This window comes from Bufo gargarizans, chromosome 3, assembly GCF_014858855.1.
Source record: "Bufo gargarizans isolate SCDJY-AF-19 chromosome 3, ASM1485885v1, whole genome shotgun sequence".
In the NCBI taxonomy this organism is placed as follows: Eukaryota; Metazoa; Chordata; class Amphibia; order Anura; family Bufonidae; genus Bufo; species Bufo gargarizans.
In genome coordinates this window covers 202993666-203014302 of record NC_058082.1, presented here as the reverse complement: position 1 = coordinate 203014302, position 20637 = coordinate 202993666, and the positions used below count along the sequence as shown (strand labels likewise).

Sequence of the window (20637 nt, the reverse complement as noted above, 5' to 3'; positions counted from 1 at the left end):
GGTTTGGGCTGGTATCATCAAAGATGAGCTTGTGGGGCCTTTTCGGGTTGAGGATGGAGTCAAGCTCAACTCCTAGTCCTACTGCCAGTTTCTGGAAGACACCTTCTTCAAGCAGTGGTACAGGAAGAAGTCTGCATCCTTCAAGAAAAACATGATTTTCATGCAGGACAATGCTCCATCACACGCGTCCAAGTACTCCACAGCGTGGCTGGCAAGAAAGGGTATAAAAGAAGAAAATCTAATGACATGGCCTCCTTGTTCACCTGATCTGTACTCCATTGAGAACCTGTGGTCCATCATCAAATGTAAGATTTACAAGGAGGGAAAACAGTACACCTCTCTGAACAGTGTCTGGGAGGCTGTGGTTGCTGCTGCACGCAATGTTGATGGTGAACAGATCAAAACACTGACAGAATCCATGGATGGCAGGCTTTTGAGTGTCCTTGCAAAGAAAGGTGGCTATATTGGTCACTGATTTTGTTTTGTTTTTGAATGTCAGAAATGTATATTTGTGAATGTTGAGATGTTATATTGGTTTCACTGGTAAAAATAAATAATTGAAATGGGTATATATTTGTTTTTTGTTAAGTTGCCTAATAATTATGCACAGTAATAGTCACCTGCACACACAGATATCCCCCTAAAATAGCTAAAACTAAAAACAAACTAAAAACTACTTCCAAAAATATTCAGCTTTGATATTAATGAGTTTTTTGGGTTCATTGAGAACATGGTTGTTGTTCAATAATAAAATTAATCCTCAAAAATACAACTTGCCTAATAATTCTGCACTCCCTGTATACAAAGTAATTATTTTCCAGTATGAAACGTCACCATGAAGCCGATCTTAGTAGTTGCGACTTCATCGCAACAACTTTCAGTAAGCGCAATTTACTATCTTACCATATTTGTTTATAAAACGGTACCACACATAAGGTGCTGCCTCCTCTTTTTGCCTTTTATACCCACATAGAAGTGCATGAAGCATTCTGGTAGTTGCAGTTTCTGAACAGCTGGAGTGCCAAAGATTGCTGATCCCTGATCTATAGGATTAGTAAATCTCAGCCTGTACCATGACCATAGTAAACATAAGTATATTGTACACACACACACACATAGCTAAAGTACATATCTATTCATTACATTGCCTCCATATCACCATTAGTAGATGTTACATTTTGTGCAATCAGACCACCAATAAAGTACATTGCCTATGGCTCACACTGTAATTATAAGTTAAGAACCATGAGACACCTAATAAAAATATTACAATACAAGCTGTTCATGTGTTATACACACAAATTACAGTTGCAGGAAAAAGTATGTGAACCCTTTGGAATGATATGGATGTCTGCACAAATTGGTCATAAAATGTGATCTGATCTTCATCTAAGTCACAACAATAGACAATCACAGTCTGCTTAAACTAATAACACACAAATAATTAAATGTTACCATGTTTTTATTGAACACACCATGTAAACATTCACAGTGCAGGTGGAAAAAGTATGTGAACCCTTGGATTTAATAACTGGTTGAATCTCCTTTGGCAGCAATAGCTTCAACCAAACGTTTCCTGTAGTTGCAGATCAGACGTGCACAACTGTGAGGAGTAATTCTTGACCATTACTCTTTACAGAACTGTTTAAGTTCAGCAATATTCTTGGGATGTCTGGTGTGAATCGCTTTCTTGAGGTCATGCCACAGCATCTCAATCAGGTTGAGGTCAGGACTCTGACTGGGCCACTCCAGAAGGCGTATTTTCTTCTGTTTAAGCCATTCTGTTGTTGATTTACTTCTATGCTTTGGGTTGTCTTCCTGTTGCAACACCCATCTTCTGTTGAGCTTCAGCTGGTGGACAGATGGCCTTAAGTTTTCCTGCAAAATGTCTTGATAATCTTGGAAATTCATTTTTCCTTCGATGATAGCAATCCCTCCAGGCCCTGACGCAGCAAAGCAGCCCCAAACCATAACGCCCCCACCACCTTACTTCACAGTTGGGATGAGGTTTTGATGTTGGTGTGCTGTGCCTCTTTTTCTCCACACATAGTGTTGTGTGTTTCTTCCAAACAACTCAACTTTGGTTTCAGCTGTCCACAGAATATTTTGCCAGTACTGCTGTGGAACATCCAGGTGCTCTTGTTCAAACTGTAAACGTGCAGCAATGTTTTTTTTTACAGCAGTGGCAGGAAGTGGTATCCTCCCATGAAATCCATTCTTGTTTAGTGTTTTACTTATCGTAGATTCGCTAACAGGGATGTTAGCATATGCCAGAGACTTTTGTAAGTTTTTAGCTGGCATTCTTCTTCACCTCATTGAGCAGTCTGTGCTGTGCTCTTGCAGTCATCTTTACAGGACGGCCACTCCTAGAGAGAGTAGCAGCAGTGCTGAACTTTCTCCATTTATAGACAATTTGTCTTACCGTGGACTGATTAACAGCAAGGCTTTTGGAGATACTTTTATAACCCTTTCCAGCTTTATGCAAGTCAACAATTATTAATCGTAGGTCTTCTGAGAGCTCTTTTGTGTGAGGCATCATTCACATCAGGCAATGCTTCTTGTGAAAAGCAAACCCAGAACTGGTGTGTGTTTTTTATAGGGCAGGGCAGCTGTAACCAACACCTTCAATCTCATCTCATTGATTGGACCTCAGACACCTCACTCCAATTAGCTCTTGGAGATGTCATTAGTCTAGAGGTTCACATACTTTTTCCACCTGCACTGTGAATGTTTACATGGTGTGTTCAATAAAAACATGGTAACATTTAATTATTTGTGTGTTATTAGTTTAAGCAGACTGTGATTGTCTATTGTTGTGACTTAGATGAAAACCAGATCACATTTTATGACCAATTTGTGCAGAAATCCATATCATTCCAAAGGGTTCACATACTTTTTCTTGCAACTGTATATAGCTTCTGTTTGATTAGTAAAAAAGAACAGTGTTTTTTTCCCCGGAAATAGTTGTCCATGGGCTGTGTCTGTTATTGGAGACAATCCCCCTTCAAGTGAATGGGACTAAAATGCAACACCAGAAACAGTCCAAGGGGATGCATGTTACTGAAAAAAGGAAAAAGAAAAGCAGACTCTTTTTTTGTAATCCTGGATAAATCCCATGCTTCCTAGGCTTAATGGTAATGCACAAGGCATATAAAGGTTATTGCAGAGACATTCCTTTTAAGTTCATAAGATGTAATTGGTCCCTAACACTATGCCTGATTTTCATTTAATGAACTCAGATGGCACCTAGCTCTAGAAATCCATGACCAAGCAAATCCCACCATGCACTGCTGCAGAAAACACTGAGGTATAATCATAAAAGTAATCCCCATCAGCCCTCATAAATGTTCTACCAATTGATTTGTAAGTTATTGCTTTCTGAAACATGAAAACCATGTGGAAAAACTGCTGACGAGCATTGACCAGCCATACCCATGAAAAGCCACACAGCGCAAAAAAGAACCTTTCATTAGTATTGTTTTTATTGTAGATCATAATAATAAACTGTAATTTACAGTCACATAAATATTTTAGGTCTGCACACTACAATGATGTTAATGGGGTTGTGCAATGCATCTATATCGGATCTGTGGCGGTCCGACTCCCAGCACCTCCTCAATCAGCTGTTTGAAGAGACTGCAGCACTTGCGAGAGGGTTACTTTCTATTCAAGAGTACATCAGCTTCGACTTCTTTGTAGAGGCGGCACAGTGTAATTACTAGTGATGAGCGGCAGTAGTCATATTTGAATTCTCGATATTTCGCAAATATTTTGTAGAATATTCGGCGAATATTTGCAAATTCGAATATTCGTTATATTCTACGATTTATTTTACTCGAAAAATCGACAAGGTAATGAGCGCATAATATGCAAATTTTCGTAATGCGAGCAAAAACATGATTCCTCCCTGCTTCTTGCTTTTGGGCCAATGAGTCATAGCACTATATCGAATATATTAGTTTTTTTCGAATATTTGTAATTTTCTAAAACAAGAATATATAGCAATACAGCCAAAATTTAAAAAAACTATTGTAGAGCAATTTAGCTAATATAGTGCTATAATCTTTTTTTTTAATAGTTGTAATTTTTTTCCAATCTGGACTTCAGATAAGAAAAAAATTAAAACTATTAGACAAAGAAGATTATAGCACTATATTAGCTAAATTGCTCTATATTCGTTTTTCCCCCGAATATTCGCTATATTGCTATATTTTCTTGTTTTAGAACATTACGAATATTCGAAGAAACAAATATCTTTGTTTTTTTGAATATTCATAATATTCTAAAACAAGTATATATAGCAATATAGCGAATATTCTAAAAAAACAAATATAGGGCAATTTAGCTAATATAGTGCTATAATCTTTTTTTCAATAGTGGAATTTTTTTTTGATGACCTATCAAAAAACCCATCTTTTACTAATTGGTCATGGCAAGTCAGGCATACTGGATCACAGTGAATATTTGTAAGAAAAAACAATTTTTTTATGCCTAAAGGGAATCTGTCACCTCCAGCAAACCAAAATAAGTATGATAAGACAAACACAGACAACCTGCCACTGACTCTGGAGGAATTTGTATGACGATACATCCCCTCTATGTACGTCCACAAACAGGTCATGTAATGCATTGAGGGGACTCTGGTGTGTGATACTTTTTCATAATAGGCAAATTAAACCTTTGGTGCAATGAGGGTGTCACTAGTGCTCTTGTTGCACTCTGCTCCTTTCTGGGGCCAGCCCCTGCTTCTCTGCTTCACCACTGGTCTGAAATGAGTGGAGCTCATGGTGACATGCTGGTGACAGATCCCCATTAAGAATGCCTTCTACTCTGGTGGACTATTAACCCCTTAATGACCAGGCCTGATATAGCCTTAAAGAGGCTATGTCACAATACTATATATTATGCCCACAGTTATTCCATGTCCACAGTCATGGACCATGGCAAGGATTAATAAACAAGATCAGCACTTCCTCTAAGCCCAGCTGTAGGACTGGAGCCTGCTCTAAAAACCAAACTTAGTAACGGCAGGTTCCTACAGCAGGAGTGCTCTGGGAGCCACAAATCTCTCTCCACTGCACCAACACCAAAAGATGTCGGTGCAAACTTAACATCTACACCTTTATCCATCAAAACACAGTAGGCAGTTATTAACCCTTTCAAGACAGAGTGGTTTTCTGTTTTTTTCGTTTTTATTTTTACTCCCAGCCCTCCCAAAGCCATAACTTTTTTATTTTTTTCATTCACATAGCCATATGAAGTTTGACATTTTGATCAATGTTTATTCACTATTTTTATCCGTATTGGATGCAAATTTTTTTATTTTAATAGTATGGGTGTTTTTACATGCCCCAATGCCCATTATTAATGTTGAGTGAATCGAAGTACTGTATCTGAAGTGGGATTTAAATTTCAGGAAAAAATTGATTCGCCACAAAGCCGAATTTCCTCTCGCTTTTTGGTAACAAATCAATTTTTCCTAAAATGGTGGCTGAAACGTCCCAGATGCCATGGTCACATTTGACCATGGCATCTGAGGGGTTAAATGTATGCCATTGATGTTATCATTGATCGCATATATTAGTCCCAGGTGTTTGCTGTTTAAAATGAGCAGAATGGGCGCCATTTTTAAGCTTAAATATATCAATCTTCTCAGCTCCTTCTGCTCTATAACATGCTGTCTGTAGCTTGCACTGTATTTTCATGGTGCCAGGTTCCCTTTAAAGGTTAAAAAGCAGTTAACATACTTTTTTGGTTACAGTATTCTCCCTTACTGATTTTGCTGACCTGCAATCATCTGCCAAAAGACAACGCACATCCTTTTTAATGCTACATGAATTACTTGTGATCCATTAGTAGGATCCAGGAAGAAATGATTGCGTTTTATGTTTGAAAGTGTTGAATCAAGCACACGAACAGTAAATAAACAGGTTAACCAGAAAGTGTCCACAAGAATAATAATAAAAAGGTAACAACAAAATTCAGAAAATTATAGAGATTATTTCTAGAATGCACCACACTGTTAAGTAAGCCACGTAAAAAGTTGGTGTAAATAAAGTTACTAAAACAATAATTATTCTAAGGGTAATTAAAAGTTACAGCTCATTTCATAGACGACCAATTGTTGTAATATATAATGTTTTCTTCTGATACCATATATCCACATTATCAAAGGTTTGCTTACCTTAAACCATATAAAACAGTCCCATCGGGATGAAGTCTGATCATTCGATTTTTTACTGTAACACCATGTACAAAAGACTTTTTATCATTTAGAAAATAGGTGTCAGGAACCCACAGTTGATCTGCCACTCGGTTGTCGAGAGTGAGGTTGAGGGGGATTCCTGTATAAGCTAATCTCTTGTCCCTCCAGTACTGCTGAAAATACATTGTCAAAGTATAATCCTGTAAAGAGAAAAGCCATAACATTTAGTGCTTAATATGCGTTCACACAATTCCTAATGTAATCCCAATACATTTTACTACGTATCTGTACATGATCTAGTATCTTAATGCAGTTTTTCACAATTTACAATGTTTAAATTTAGTCTTGACACTTTGAAAAAAAAATTTTTTACTACATATGCACTTCTCTCATTGTATGCAATAGAGTAAAGAGCAGTACTTATACAATTAAGATGGAAAGCTAATTAAAGCTATACTTTTAAGATGGTAATGATGTTTTTGGTTTTCAGAATTTGTGATGTTTGTTCTCATTTTTGCTTAAAATATATAGATTTTGCCTGTATTCTGCAGACAAACATAGATCTAGAATCATAAAATCTAATTTCTCATTAGGCAGTAAAGCTCAGAAAACAGCTCTTTAGAAGAAAGTTTTATTAATTCTAACTTTTAACATCTTTCATTGAACATTAAGGCATATGTCTACTTAGATATATTGTAAAATACAATTCTATACTAAAATACTTAAATGGATCCTGTCACCAAGTTTTGGGCTATAGAGCTGCGGACATGTACGGCTAGATCGCCGCTAGCATGTCCGCAATATACCTGTCCTATAGGGCTGTGTGGTTTTATTTTCTTTAAAAAAGGATTTTAGAGATATGTAAATTAGTCTTGTAGGTGTCCAAGGGGCTGTACTAACCTTCCTCGTGCCCAGCCGTGCCCAGCCACGGCCACCTGTGAAGGAGCCCCTATGTCCTCCGAATCTCCTCCTTTCATCAACGATAGATTGTCGTAATCTCGCGATGTGCGAGCTCGTGCATGTGCAGTTCTTTCCCTGAGGCTGATGCCAGCACTGGGAAGGAACACTCTACCGGCACTGCGCATCGCAAGATTACGGCAATCTATCGTTGATGAAAGGAGAAGATTCGGAGGACATAGGTGGTGCTGGCCTCCTTCACAGGCGGGCGTGGCTGGGCACCAGGAAGGTTAGTACAGCCCCTTGGGCACCTACAAGACTAATTTACATATCTCTAAAATCCTTTTTTAAAGAAAATAAAAGCACACAGCCCTATAGGACAGGTATATTGCGGACATGCTAGCGGCGATCTAGCCATGCATGTCCTCAGCTCTATAGCCCAAAACCTGGTAACAGAATCCATTTAATTCACTTAGACACTCACAGAAATAAGACCCCCTTCACATATATCCAGGCCTCTGACATGAATCACTCCATATTCCATACTAGGGGCTTATTCACACATTCATGAACCACAGACATGTGCTGTCCATGTTCTCCATGGACAGCACACATATCCATTAATTTGAATGTGTTTAGTCACAGATGTTGTCCGTGGAGAAACAACGGAAGCATGCACTACTTTGGTATGTGGTGTGGACTACACACGCCCATGGAAGTCTATGGCTCCATGAAAACCACAGAGAGAATATGGATGGCATCCAAATTCTGTCATTGGTTTTCACTGGCGACTGGTAGGATATGTTCTGGAATTCTTTTAAGATCAGCAATGCATGTGGAATATGGATGACACTGAGAACATAAGAGGTCACACAGGCCATCAACAGACCCTTCACAGATATCTTACCAGATGAAACATTGAATAAGGCTTATGTTGAATGGTCTAACGCAGTGTTTCCCAACCAGTGTGCCTCCAGCTGTTGCAAAACTACACCTCCCAGAATGCCCGCACAGCCAAAGGCTGTCCAGGCATGCTGGGAGTTGTAGTTTTGCAACAGCTGGAGGCACACTGGTTGGGAAACACTGGTCTAACGTATTTTGTCTTCATAATAATTTATTTTATATGCAGTGTTTTGTTATTCAATGTTACACTTTTATATACATACTTTATTATTATTTTCTCCCTCTGTTCACACTATTCCCATCAGCACTGCTGAGAGGATTACAATCATACTTCATACTCTGCATCCTGATATACATTTATATATATATATATATATATATATATATACTACAGCTAAAAATTGCTCAACAGAAAAGACAAATACAGAGTTAACTACTATTGTGAACATGCCTTTCTATGTAGTATCCAGGCACACAACGTAATGGCCCTGCATCCTCATTAAAAATAATATGTCCTTAACAGGGAGAAGGATTAGAATTACATGCATTTCTTTGACATAGGGTGTTAAGTACTAATGCCAGATTTACTACCTAATTACTACTAGGTCTGTAACAATGACTCTTAAAGAGGAGGTCATTTACACTATTGAGCCTCATTTATTACAGTTGCCTAACAGAAAAACTGCACAGCTGCACCATAATTGGCTGTTAGGGGTAACAAGGACAGTTTCCATGTAAGCAATTTTGATAAATGAGGCAAAATACAACAACAATTGGCCTATATGACAAGTACCAAATGTATAATGGGTGTTCGGTCACTTTTAAAACCCTGTGAAAAAGACAGGGTTAGCTCAGTGGTTAGAACTGGTGCCTTGCAGCGCTGGAGTCCTAGGTTCAGTCCTAACCTAACCTAATACCGTAGCATTTGTCATGTGACACCCCATTGGCATACAGTAAGCAACAGTATTACACAACATATATGTGGTGGGTCAGCACACAGGACACTTCCATGAGATAACTACATTGAAATAATTGTGAAAACCATTGTAGCTATTACAATAACTACTTTACTGTATGTGTGTTTACATGTCTGCCTGTCTCCAGGTGATTTGTAATATGGCTGCCTATCTCTAGGTGATGTTGTCATGTTGTTAATAAAGTTAACTGTAAAAATAAATTACAAACGCAACACATACAGGGGAGACAGGAAGATACTAAAATACATGAAATGCTGCTGCAGGCAGTATTGCTGTATATACTGTATTCATATGTTGTGCATTTCAATAAACTTCTATTCACTTGTTAGATATCTGGACAGTTAAAATAAATGCCAGAGATCACATTAAAGGATCGAGGGTCACATGACTGAAGCCATGTTTAGTCCTATCTCCAACAGCTGCATTTTACAGGACTAAAGTGGGCATACCATTTTTTCTTTACAGAGAGGCTATTGTACAAACATAATACAGGTCCTGGAGCAAAATTTTAAATACATGTGTATTAGAAAATTTTATAACTGCCTAATCTCTAAACAAACAAATGTAATAGTTAAAGAGGACCTTTCATCGGTCCAAACATTGTGAAGTATCATGACATCTGATTGTGCTTGCTATTATCCCTGGGCACCGCTCCGTTCTCCCGTTATGTCCACTGGTATGTTCGGGGACTTGGTTATAGTAGGCGGAGACTTAGGGGACTTGGTTATAGTAGGCGGAGTCTGCCCTTGTTCTCCTGGGCGTCTCCTTCTCCTAGGCTGTAGCGCTGGCCAATCGCAGCGCAGAGCTCACAGCCTGGGAGTTCCCAGGCTGTGATTTCTGCGATGCGATTGGCCAGCGCTACAGCCTAGGAGAAGGAGACGCCCAGCAGAACAAGGGCAGTCTGCTCCTACTATAACCAAGTCCCCGAACATACCGGAGGACATAACGGGAGAACAGAGCGGCGCCCAGGGATAATAGTAAGTGAAGTGAGATCCCTGGGCGCCGCTGTATATGTCATGATACTTAGTTCACAATGTTTGGACCAATGAAAGGTCCTCTTTAACACCGGACTACCTCTATAAAGTGGCATTGGGTATTCATAACAATACTGACAAATGTAGGCGAGTGTAAGTGTAGTAAGCAAAAGCAAAACTGAGTTAATATGTGTAAGAGAGGTAGAGATATCCTTTTTTATTAAAGCTCTTTTCATGCTGCATCTTCAGTGTCCTCCCAAAGGAAACCACAATTTCATGTGTTTAATGAATAACAATGTGTGAAATCAACCACCCATAGGAACCCATGTTTAAAAAAAACATACACTGTGATTATACTTTTTTGTACTAGATGTTTGCTGTACTACTCCATGCTTAATAAAAATGGAAACAACCGCAAAAAATCTAAAAGAACACTCTTTTAGTGTTTGTAGGTATAATGGGGGTTTGTGGGTTCATTTAACTTATGCATTGGAAGCTTTCATGGCACATATGGCAATCGTACACTGCAGTGCACTGCAATGCCTAAGAGACAAATATATACTATCAGGCCTTCCAACATAAGTGAATAATAACACAACAATGTCATTTACTTTTCCCCATTTCCGTCTACAAAATTTCTTAATTGCCTAAAAACTACAAGAGTGCTGGAATTATTTGGAGAGCTAAAAAGATGTCACAGCTCTGAGCTAAAATAACTCCCATTACTTATTTCCCAATAATACCTGAAGAAAATAGTTTCTGTCTGGGGATTAAAAGTTAAAATTCAAGTAAACAGGCAAAAATAAAAAAAGATCAAATCCACTTCATTCCAACTCCAAAATTAAAAATTGTCTGGCCATGTAACCTCATGCAGGTTGATAAATCAATCAGGAGTTTATAAGCAACAAGCAAAGAAGTGTATTGGAATTCACTTATCAAGGAAACAAGTGTAAACCCATAGAAAATAAAAATCTTTTCTATAATCTTGTTAGTGGCAATGGCTAGTGCACTTTTATTGGGAATGTAACAACGTCTTCAGTTCATATAAATTGTTACGGGTACTTTCACACTAGCGTTTTCTTTTCCCGCATAGAGTTCCGTCCTAGGGGCTCAATACCGGAAAATAACTGATCAGTTTTATCCCTATGCATTCTGAATGGAGAGCAATCCGTTCAGGATGCATCAGGATGTCTTCAGTTCAGTCTATTTGACTAATCAGGACGGAGAAAATACTGCAGCATGCTACGATTTTATCTCCGGCTAAGAATCTGGAACACTTGCCGAAATGCCAGATCCGGCATCCATAGGAATGCATTCAAAATACCGCAATGCCGGATCCGTCCTTACGGTCTGCGCATCCACAGACCGGAAAAAAATTTGAAAAAATTATGACATCGGAAAGACGGATCCGGCATTTCAATGCATTTGTAAGACTGATCGGGATCCTGATCATTCTTAAAAATGCCATCAGTTAGCATACATTTTGACGGATCCGGCAGGCAGTTCCGGCGAGGGAACTGCCTGCTGGATTCCTCTGCCGCAAGTGTGAAAGTACCCTAAATAATCTAAAGCAATAGTAAGTTCTGCAGCAAGAGAGTTCATTCATGGCAATCAACAGTGACTGCATGTTCTGAAATGTATAGTACTGCAAAAGGAAGTAGAATATGGAGCATTGCGATGTACAATGAATGCAAACATTGTAGCTAATGTACATCATTAAGCCTAGGAGGTCGAATGCTTTATAGCACTTATGAGCCAGGCTTAGAAAAATTGAAAATGACTTAAAAAAATAAAATAAAAAATGCTTAGTAATGAAAAAACATTTTTTACGTTATTTAAAGAGGTTATGCCATGATTGATGTAAAAAATAAAAATCTGACATCAAATAGGAAATGACAATACCTTTCTAATCAAGTTAGAAGAAGCCATGAACCACACATGGATCTCTATATTCACTTCTCCAACTGCTCTGCTAGATTATCTTCGGCATGGCAGCTCCATCCATGTGCTGGTTTAAAAATTGTAGAATATGCTTCATGATACAACCCCTTTAACCCCTTAAGGACCCTGGGATTTTCCTTTTTTGAGTTTTCATTTTTACGGTTGCATACCATGTAGTAGGAAGCAGAAAACAAATTCCAAATGGTGTTGAATTGAGAAAAAACTTAATTCTGAAAAAGGTTTTTATTTTATTTTTACACTGTACATTATGTGGTAAAATTGACCTGTTATCTTCATTCTCCTTGTCAGTATGGTTTCAACGATACCACACTTTAATACTTAAAACAAAATTAAAAACTTTGAGGAAAAAATAAATAAATTATAACCATATTCTGACCCCTATAACTTTTTTGTAGTTATGTGTATGAGGCTGTGTGAGGGCTCATTTTTTGCGGGACGATCTGTTCTTTTCAGTGATACCAATTTAAAGTGTGTGCCACTTTTTAATTACTTTTGATAAAAAAATTATTGGGCAGTTGAAGTGACAAAAAATGGCAAATTTGCTTTTTTTTTTACCGTTTTGCCATTTGCCGTATGCCATTACTATTGTTATATTTTAATTGTGTTTTTGCATGCGGCGATGCCCATTATGTTTATTTTTTTGTGGGTTAAGTATTTTTATTTTAAGGAAAGGGGGGTGATTTAAACTTTTTTTTTATATATTGGTAAAAACTTTATTTTTATTTATTTTTTTACTTTTTTAATTCACTTTGGGTGACAATAACTGGCAATCATTCGATTGCGCATAGTGTTCATTGATGGCTAAACAGCCATCATTGAACACTTCATTTGCACTATACCAATACAAGGCTGCCACCTAGTGTCCTGTATTGGTATATTCATCTAATTGACTCTGAAGCCTGCTTGAGGCTTTGGTCAATTAGCACAATGCATCTGAAGGGTAAGATTTATGCGATCAGCCTTATGGCTGATCACACACATGTGCCATGGGTCTCTGCTATTTAAAATAGCAGAAACCCAGCGGCTAAGGCGCCCGCTGCACGTGCGAACGGGTGCCATGTTTGGGGACCAGACCTCCGCCATACATGTATGGTGGAGGTTCTTAAGGGGTTAAACAGAGTTGTAGCAAGTCTGTATTTTACCTGGGATAAAGATTCTGTTCTAATAGAAGTTTCAAATAAATGAGTTAAAAGACCTAATAACCTAATAAAGATATTACCAAGCAGTTCAGGGTATTTTTTTTTACAATCTTACTGTATATCTATCTATTTATCTATCTATCTATGAGGATGCATTACACATAACCATGGCACTTAATAGTAAGGCTAGTGCACAGTGATTGCTGGATTATTTTAAATTCAGTGTCCAAGTTGCGATGTGACCCTATTTATTTCCTTTATGTTGTGTGACTGGACTGCTACACAGCTATCTTTGGCCGCTCAATGCCAAAGTTGCTGTATTGCCAACCTTGAACTTGAACTGGGCCCCATACAACCACTAGCACCTTCAGTTCAGTACAGATGAGAAGACACATGGAACAATAATCATGTGTTAATTCTGTTCCCTGTGATGAAGGGACATCCTCTGCGTCTGGAGGAAAGTAGGTTTGTACACAAACATAGAAGAGGATTCTTTACGGTAAGAGCAGTGAGACTATGGAACTCTCCGCCTGAGGAGGTGGTGATGGTGAGTACAATAAAGGAATTCAAGAAGGGCCTGGATGTATTTCTAGAGCGTAATAATATTACAGGCTATAGCTACTAGAGAGGGGTCGTTGATCCAGGGAGTTATTCTGATTGCCTGATTGGAGTCGGGAAGGAATTTTTTATTCCCCTAAAGTGGGGAAAATTGGCTTCTACCTCACAGTATTTTTTTGCCTTCCTCTGGATCAACTTGCAGGATGACAGGCCGAACTGGACGGACAAATGTCTTTTTTCGGCCTTATGTACTATGTTACTATGTTACTATGTTATCCTCCCTTCTTTGGTCTCTTAGTGATCTGTATTCAGTTTCTCATGGCCTCCTCTAGGTAGCCCTTTGCTTGATGGACCCTATACCAAATATTACTGGGAATTTACTTGCTATGGTAAAGTATACTTATGTGTGCATCTAAGGCTTCAAAGGAACTAGAAAAACCTACATAAAAGTATACATGCTGTAATGAGGAGTTTGACTAGGCTTCTTAATGGATACTGTACTTTTTGCATAGTAGCCTATACCGATCTGATCTGTTAAGTATGATGATTGTAAAGTCAAATTAAAGAGTCATTTTCTTTAAACAAATTTTCTAACTTTAAACAAATTTTTATCTTCACCACCTTCACTTCTCCACTGTATACCCTAAACGGACACTGCTTCAATAAATAGTTATTGGATTTAATGGTCAAACCTTATGTAGGTTGGACAGGCAAGGTTATGGTATGCTATATATATTGCTGTTTTCTAATTTAATGTCTAAGCCCTTGGCATTGTAGGGCAAAACTTACCAATAAAGACTGTTTTTACATGAGCATCTGCACTGCCAAAATAAATCCTGTGTATTCCCATGACAAAATAAATCCTGTGTATTCCCATTGGAGCTTTCATTTGCAGACTCTCTGAATAAGTCATCAAAAGCAAAATCATTCCAAATTAAACATGGATGTGCAACAGGTACATAATAGGTTTTGCACAATTAGATGTGAGGAATAAAGTTTTTTGTTTTTTTTTACATAATGTCAGTTCTTCTACTGATCTGACTAACACAATGTCTCCATGACAGATTGTTTTATAAATTCAAAAGATTTGAGAATGAATAAGCTTACCAATCTAAGTGAATAAATCTATTTACTAAGTGTGATTAAATATAAGGTAAAACAGACAAATCACATACAAAATAGTAAAAGTAAATAACAATCACTGGCCTACACATGCAGTATTGGGGTGTGACTCCGGTCACCATGTTGGAGCACATAGACAACACCCCAAAGTGTTCAAGAGATAGGGATAGATTAATTCAACCTATAAAAAATCAGCATAATATTTTGCTCAATTCCCACTTCTGACACCAAGGGACACATTTATTAAGACCAGCATTTTAGACATCGGTCATAATAAGCCCTATACCTGGAGGTGGATCCGAAGGCCTCTTCATAACTTTGGCAGATCCACCGCCGCTTTTAAATGTAAGAAAGATTCCTAACTGTATTAGATTTAGACCATTTTATACACCTAAAACAGGCATAGATAATGGTAGATGAGATGATCCTGCAGGCCATTCCGTTTCCCCGCCCATGCCACACCCACTTTTTTAGACCTGGCGTGAGCAGGGAAAAGGTCCTTTGCGCCGCAATCTGCGCCAGGATTATGCCTAATTTAGGCGTATTTCTGTTTAATAAATGACCCACCCAAGTGTTTTAAAACATGAATTCTAAATATTTGAGAATGAATAAGCTTATGCAGGCTAAGTGAATATAATTACTAAGTTTGATTAAATATAAGATAAAATAGACAAGTCACATACAGAATAGTAAAAATTAAATAATCATCACTGGTCTAAATATGCAATATGCTGTAGTACTCCGGTCACCATGTTGTAGCACATGGACAACACCCGAGGGTGTATAAGGGATAGGGTAAATAAATACTTACAGTCTACCTAAACTGAAGTCTTCAATGGAGTGCCACCTAATTGCTGGTGCAAACCAGAGTTATACCTTTCAGCCACTCCTCCAGTGTGCAGCTCGCATGTCTCTGAGATCACTCAGGAATGTGGTCTTATTAGCACAATGGATACTAACTATCTTTAACCCATTACATTACAAGTAAGACTTTATTACACAGAACATTAAAGGAAATGTCCCTCTCATTGGCCCCAGCTACGGCACAGTATATTCAATGTATCTTGTCTGCACAGTCCATGAAATACAGGATGTTACTCCAATCTTTTATTTATGTTTAGTCCCATGTAAGTGACAATGGTACAATATTTCCTGAAAACTAGGGGTACCCAGTGTATTCATCATAATGATTTTATACTGAGACTTCTTGAGTTTGTTTTAAAACACAATTACTTTCTCTTTAACTCCAGGTACTTCCACCAGCTCAGGGGCACTGCTATGGGCAGTGCCTGTGCGCCAACTTATGCAAATATGTTCCTGGGCTGGTGGGAGGATACCCTGGTTTTAATTGAGGATAGAAAATGGGCTTCATCTATCAGCTTCTGGGTGTTTTCATCTTATGGAGTGGTACCAGGGAGGCCTTTTTGGAATTTATTGAAGAAATCAACACTAACAACATTGGGATGCATTTTACTTTTGAAATTACACATGACATTTCCTGACCTTGATATTTATCTTGAATATGGCCAGATACACACTCAAACATTTATAAAACCCACTGCAACCAATAGTCTTCTTAGGTGGGACAGTCATCACCCACCAAGTCTGTGGTATACCCATGTATGTGGTATACCCAAAGGACAATATTTGCGCATACGCAGGAATTGCTCTATTGTGAATGACTTCCACCGTCAGGCCAAGGATTTACAGGGCAGATTTTTAAGAAGGAGATATCCACCAAGAGTACTTCAGGATGCCTTTAAAAATGCCCTTACCAGGAATAGGTCAGATATAATGGACCCTCAATCTGACATGCAGAGGGATAGTATATATGCCCATAAAAAGAGGAGTCAAATCAACTCACTCATATCGTAGGTACTTTTGATGATTAACACAAAAAATTATGAGGGATCTTATCTAGATATTGGGATCTCCTAAAAATGGACCCAGATATAAGAGACGTTATATCAGATTATCCGGCAATTACCTTTAGAAGAGGGATATCCCTTAAAGATAGTTTTGTACGCAGTCATTATGAACCTGTCAGCAAACAGGGTACTTGGTTATCGAGTAAACCCTGTGGTATGTATAGGAGTGGAGACTGTATTGTTTGCCCATATATTTAGCCTACACAGAGCTTTATGAGTACAGTCACACAAAAAACATATGATATCTGGGAATATGCTAATTGTAAAAGCATGGGGGTAGTCTACCTGTGCACCTGCACCTGCCCACTACAATATGTGGGAAAAATATAAGGGAAATATGGAGATGCATAGGGGATTACTTAGGTGACATAAGAGGGACACTCCCATTGCATGATATGTTCTAGAAAAACATTCAGGCAACCCTAGTGCCTTAAAGTTCTGTGTGATTGAAGTGATACATCCTTCTTGTAGAGATGGTGATATAGAAACAACGGAACTTTAAAAAGAAAACAAATGGATGTACAGACTAAAATCTGTGAATCCATTAGGTCTAAATGACACCTTATCTTTTGTCAGTTTTTTATAAATAATTACTAGGAACGCTTCCAACATTGGTTTACATTATAATTTGGTCATTCTTTTCTGAGAGCTGTGTATTTGACAATAATTGGTCTAACACTAAAAGAATATTATCTAGGTGGGGCATATCTGGAGTTTAGTCATTAATCAGTTGACATTGCTCCCCCCTTCGTTCCCCCAATAAATTAAACCCACAGTACCAGTTTTGGGGATGGTGGGTGAGAGATATCCTTTTTAACTCCACTTACTATTGCACTACACAAGCTTAGTTTTTGTTGGGCAAACATAATATACACTAGCTTACCAAAGTTCTTTAACTCCAGTCTTGTAGTTAAAGACAATTAGTGCATAAGTATAGTAAGTGGAGATATTTATTACTCCTTCATGTTATATACAGAACCTAATCCTTTTCACCTGTGGGAATCTGGTTCGAATTTAAAATAGCGGCACTTTTGTCATTTATCTAAGTGCTGTAATGGCACAAGCGCACTGGTGTATATGTATCCTTTCCAGAATGTCCATACCCCCTGGGCGCATGCGCTCATGGAAGTGTTGACATCACCAGTGCCTGCGCAATATATGCAAGGTGCATTGACGTCAAACCCTGTGAATTGCTACCTGGACCACCCATATCATTGGGTGCGTGTGCACACAGGAAGAATGATGCGACCGGCGCCTCCAAGTCACATGTGAGGAGCGGTTAAGTCTCACATTGAGACACCTTCCAGATTACACGGGCGCAGGCGTACTGGTGTTTGGTAGACGCCGACTCTGGCATTTTGGAGGTAAGCAGGGATATTTAAACCCAGTCTTGACAGATATAAAATTGCTGTAAGCCATTCATCTCCTGGCACTATATTATCTGAACGCCATCGTGCATACATGGTCCCCTGATCAATCTATTTCATACCACTGCGGAAATGCGTCGGGACGAAGTGTTTATTATCTCGTATTATCTGAGATTTTTTTTCTTTCATTACTAACATTTTTGGAGAAGTATTTCTTTTCCATATGATCAGATTTTTTTTTGCTTTCCTGCTTGAACTGTCCAATTATACATCTAGGACATTTAGGAAGTTACTTTTTGTTTGGGAATCGATTAGGAAGGGAATTACAGATTAGGGTACAGCCACCGATAAGTGGGGTTGCCCCCTTTCGGGGTGATTACTCCGCTTTGAGGCAGGATGAGCGTAGATGGATAGGGACAGCTCCCCAAATGCCTAAAAACTGAATTATTGGATCTTTCTCCAGGACATAAGGCAATAGAGTTCTTAATTGGCTCACCACCAAGGAGAGATCCTGATATTGTTTTGGTCCCACTTCTCATGATCAATTATCAACTATTCCATGGTCAACTATATTGTGAGTAGCCACATGGTGGCAATACATCAATACTTGTATTTTTATTGTTTAACAAGTCCCAAGGTGGAATTATCTTTTTGTAATTTGACATTTATTCATGTGTGGGATTTTAATAGAGCAAATAAAAAATAATGTTTTAAGGAGAAATAATTACATTTCAGTGATTTTTTTGTTTAGCTATCACCAGGGACATATTGTATTTTTCAGCCATTTAAGTGACCATACATTTTGTTGAATTTTTCTTTCAATGACATTTGTTTTAAATGGAATCTGTCACCTCGATTTTCGAGTATTCCCTACAGTAATACATGAGCAGTACTGCAGATATGGAGTCCAGATTACAACTTTTTTTTCTTTTAACTGCCTTATGTTCCCCTGTAGTCAGTGTTCAGAGCTGCAGTTGAAATACATTGCCAGGACTGCCGACTGTGTATTTGAGTGCAGCTTTGAACGCTGACATTGAGAGAATGAGGGACAGTAATAAAATAAGAAATCTGGACTCCTTATCTACAGTACTAAGCATGTATTACATGAATCTTTGATATTTGATATTTTACTATAGCTGTGCTATTCTTTTATGTTTCCATCTAGAGATGAGCGAATTTTTCAAAAATTTGATTCAGTCAGTTCTCTGAATTCTCCGAAAATATTTGATTCGATACAAATTTATTTGCAGCGAATTGCGTTAAAAAACAGCTATTTCCTGGCTGCAGAGAGCCTTTATAGTGGTGTAGAACACTGTGCCTTGCAGTAACACGCATAGTAAGTCTGCTTTGGTAGTGAAATAATACTGTGAGTCAGTATGACATGCAGATGACAGGCGTCGCTCTTAGAATCACTGCACTCTTCACTTATTTGGGCAGTTATGGGGCCAAAACTGATCAAATAACTCAAGTATGAACTCAGCCTTACAGGTCGATGTTAGCGTCAAGAAGAAGCGAACTCCTTTTTCACCCTCGTCAGCTGATTCCATATAGATATCTACAGAACCTGTTTTATTAAACGCTTATACAAGTAGAGCCCCCCGACAGAGTGGAGTGGATGTCGGCAGTAAGTTTGTGTTCATGTCACGGATTATTTTGCCTCTGATCTGTCAGAACAATAGCCCCCAAAAAATGGATCCTGTCTGTTGAGCATCCACCTTCACTCGGTCACACATATTTTTTCCTATTTCTACACCCCAAAAAAAGAAATATAACGATCACAATTCACCGCAGAACGGCTAATGGGACGTACGTATATTTCCTTTTAATACACCATGTAAATGGCTGTAGTACAATGCAACTTCACCGCCAAACGGCACTTATGACATTTCTTTTCATATTTTTTCCTATTAAAACCCCCCAAAAAAGTAAAACAATGTAAAGTTTACGCAAGATGTCTAATAGGACGCACGTATCTATCATATTAATACACCCCACAAATGGCTGTAGTACAATGTAACTTCACCACTGAACAGCAATTATTTTTTTCCCTTTTTTTCCTATTAATGCACATCCCCCCAAAAAAGTTTATTAATGTAAAATCACACAGAACTTGCACCCCAATCACAAGCAAGGTTTGCTGGAATTAGTGATGTATCACATAGTGCAAACAACCTAAAAGCAGCAGTATAACAGCAATTTGGATCCCCAATTAGTACAGCAAAGTGTAATATAATCACTCCTATTACCCAGGCTGTACACTCTCCTATTGCACCCTGTTCTCCTTTTATAGTGTAGCATAGTGCCTCCCTATCCTTTCCCTACACCTTGACTAATCTTTCCCTGACCTTGTAAATTGTTTTTACGGCACAATGAAGTCTTTCCTAGCACTGTCCTTAGTGCCAGCTGGCGTCTCTCCCTGCACTAAACACACTGGAAAATGGCTGAATCTAAAACGGCTGAGGCTATTTATAGGGCTGTGACATCACAGGGCTGGCTGGCTGCTGATTGGCTGCATGCATGGCATTGTGGGTGATCCCTCCTTCCCAGAGTTCTTTGCTCCATGTCCTAACATGTGTAGCAGCCATTTTAGGAAATAATGCAATTC

General features: G+C 38.4%; 1 protein-coding gene across 2 annotated transcripts in view; it reads right to left on the bottom strand.

The window, feature by feature from the left end:
• The window catches only part of GABRB3 (gamma-aminobutyric acid type A receptor subunit beta3), a 309205-nt gene that overhangs the window by 142916 nt on the left and 145652 nt on the right, over positions 1–20637 (bottom strand). For both annotated transcript variants that reach the window (XM_044286240.1, XM_044286241.1), the window contains exon 4: positions 6185–6405. In XM_044286240.1, coding sequence (XP_044142175.1) covers positions 6185–6405 — 221 coding nt within the window. The remainder of the gene's footprint in view (positions 1–6184; positions 6406–20637) is intronic.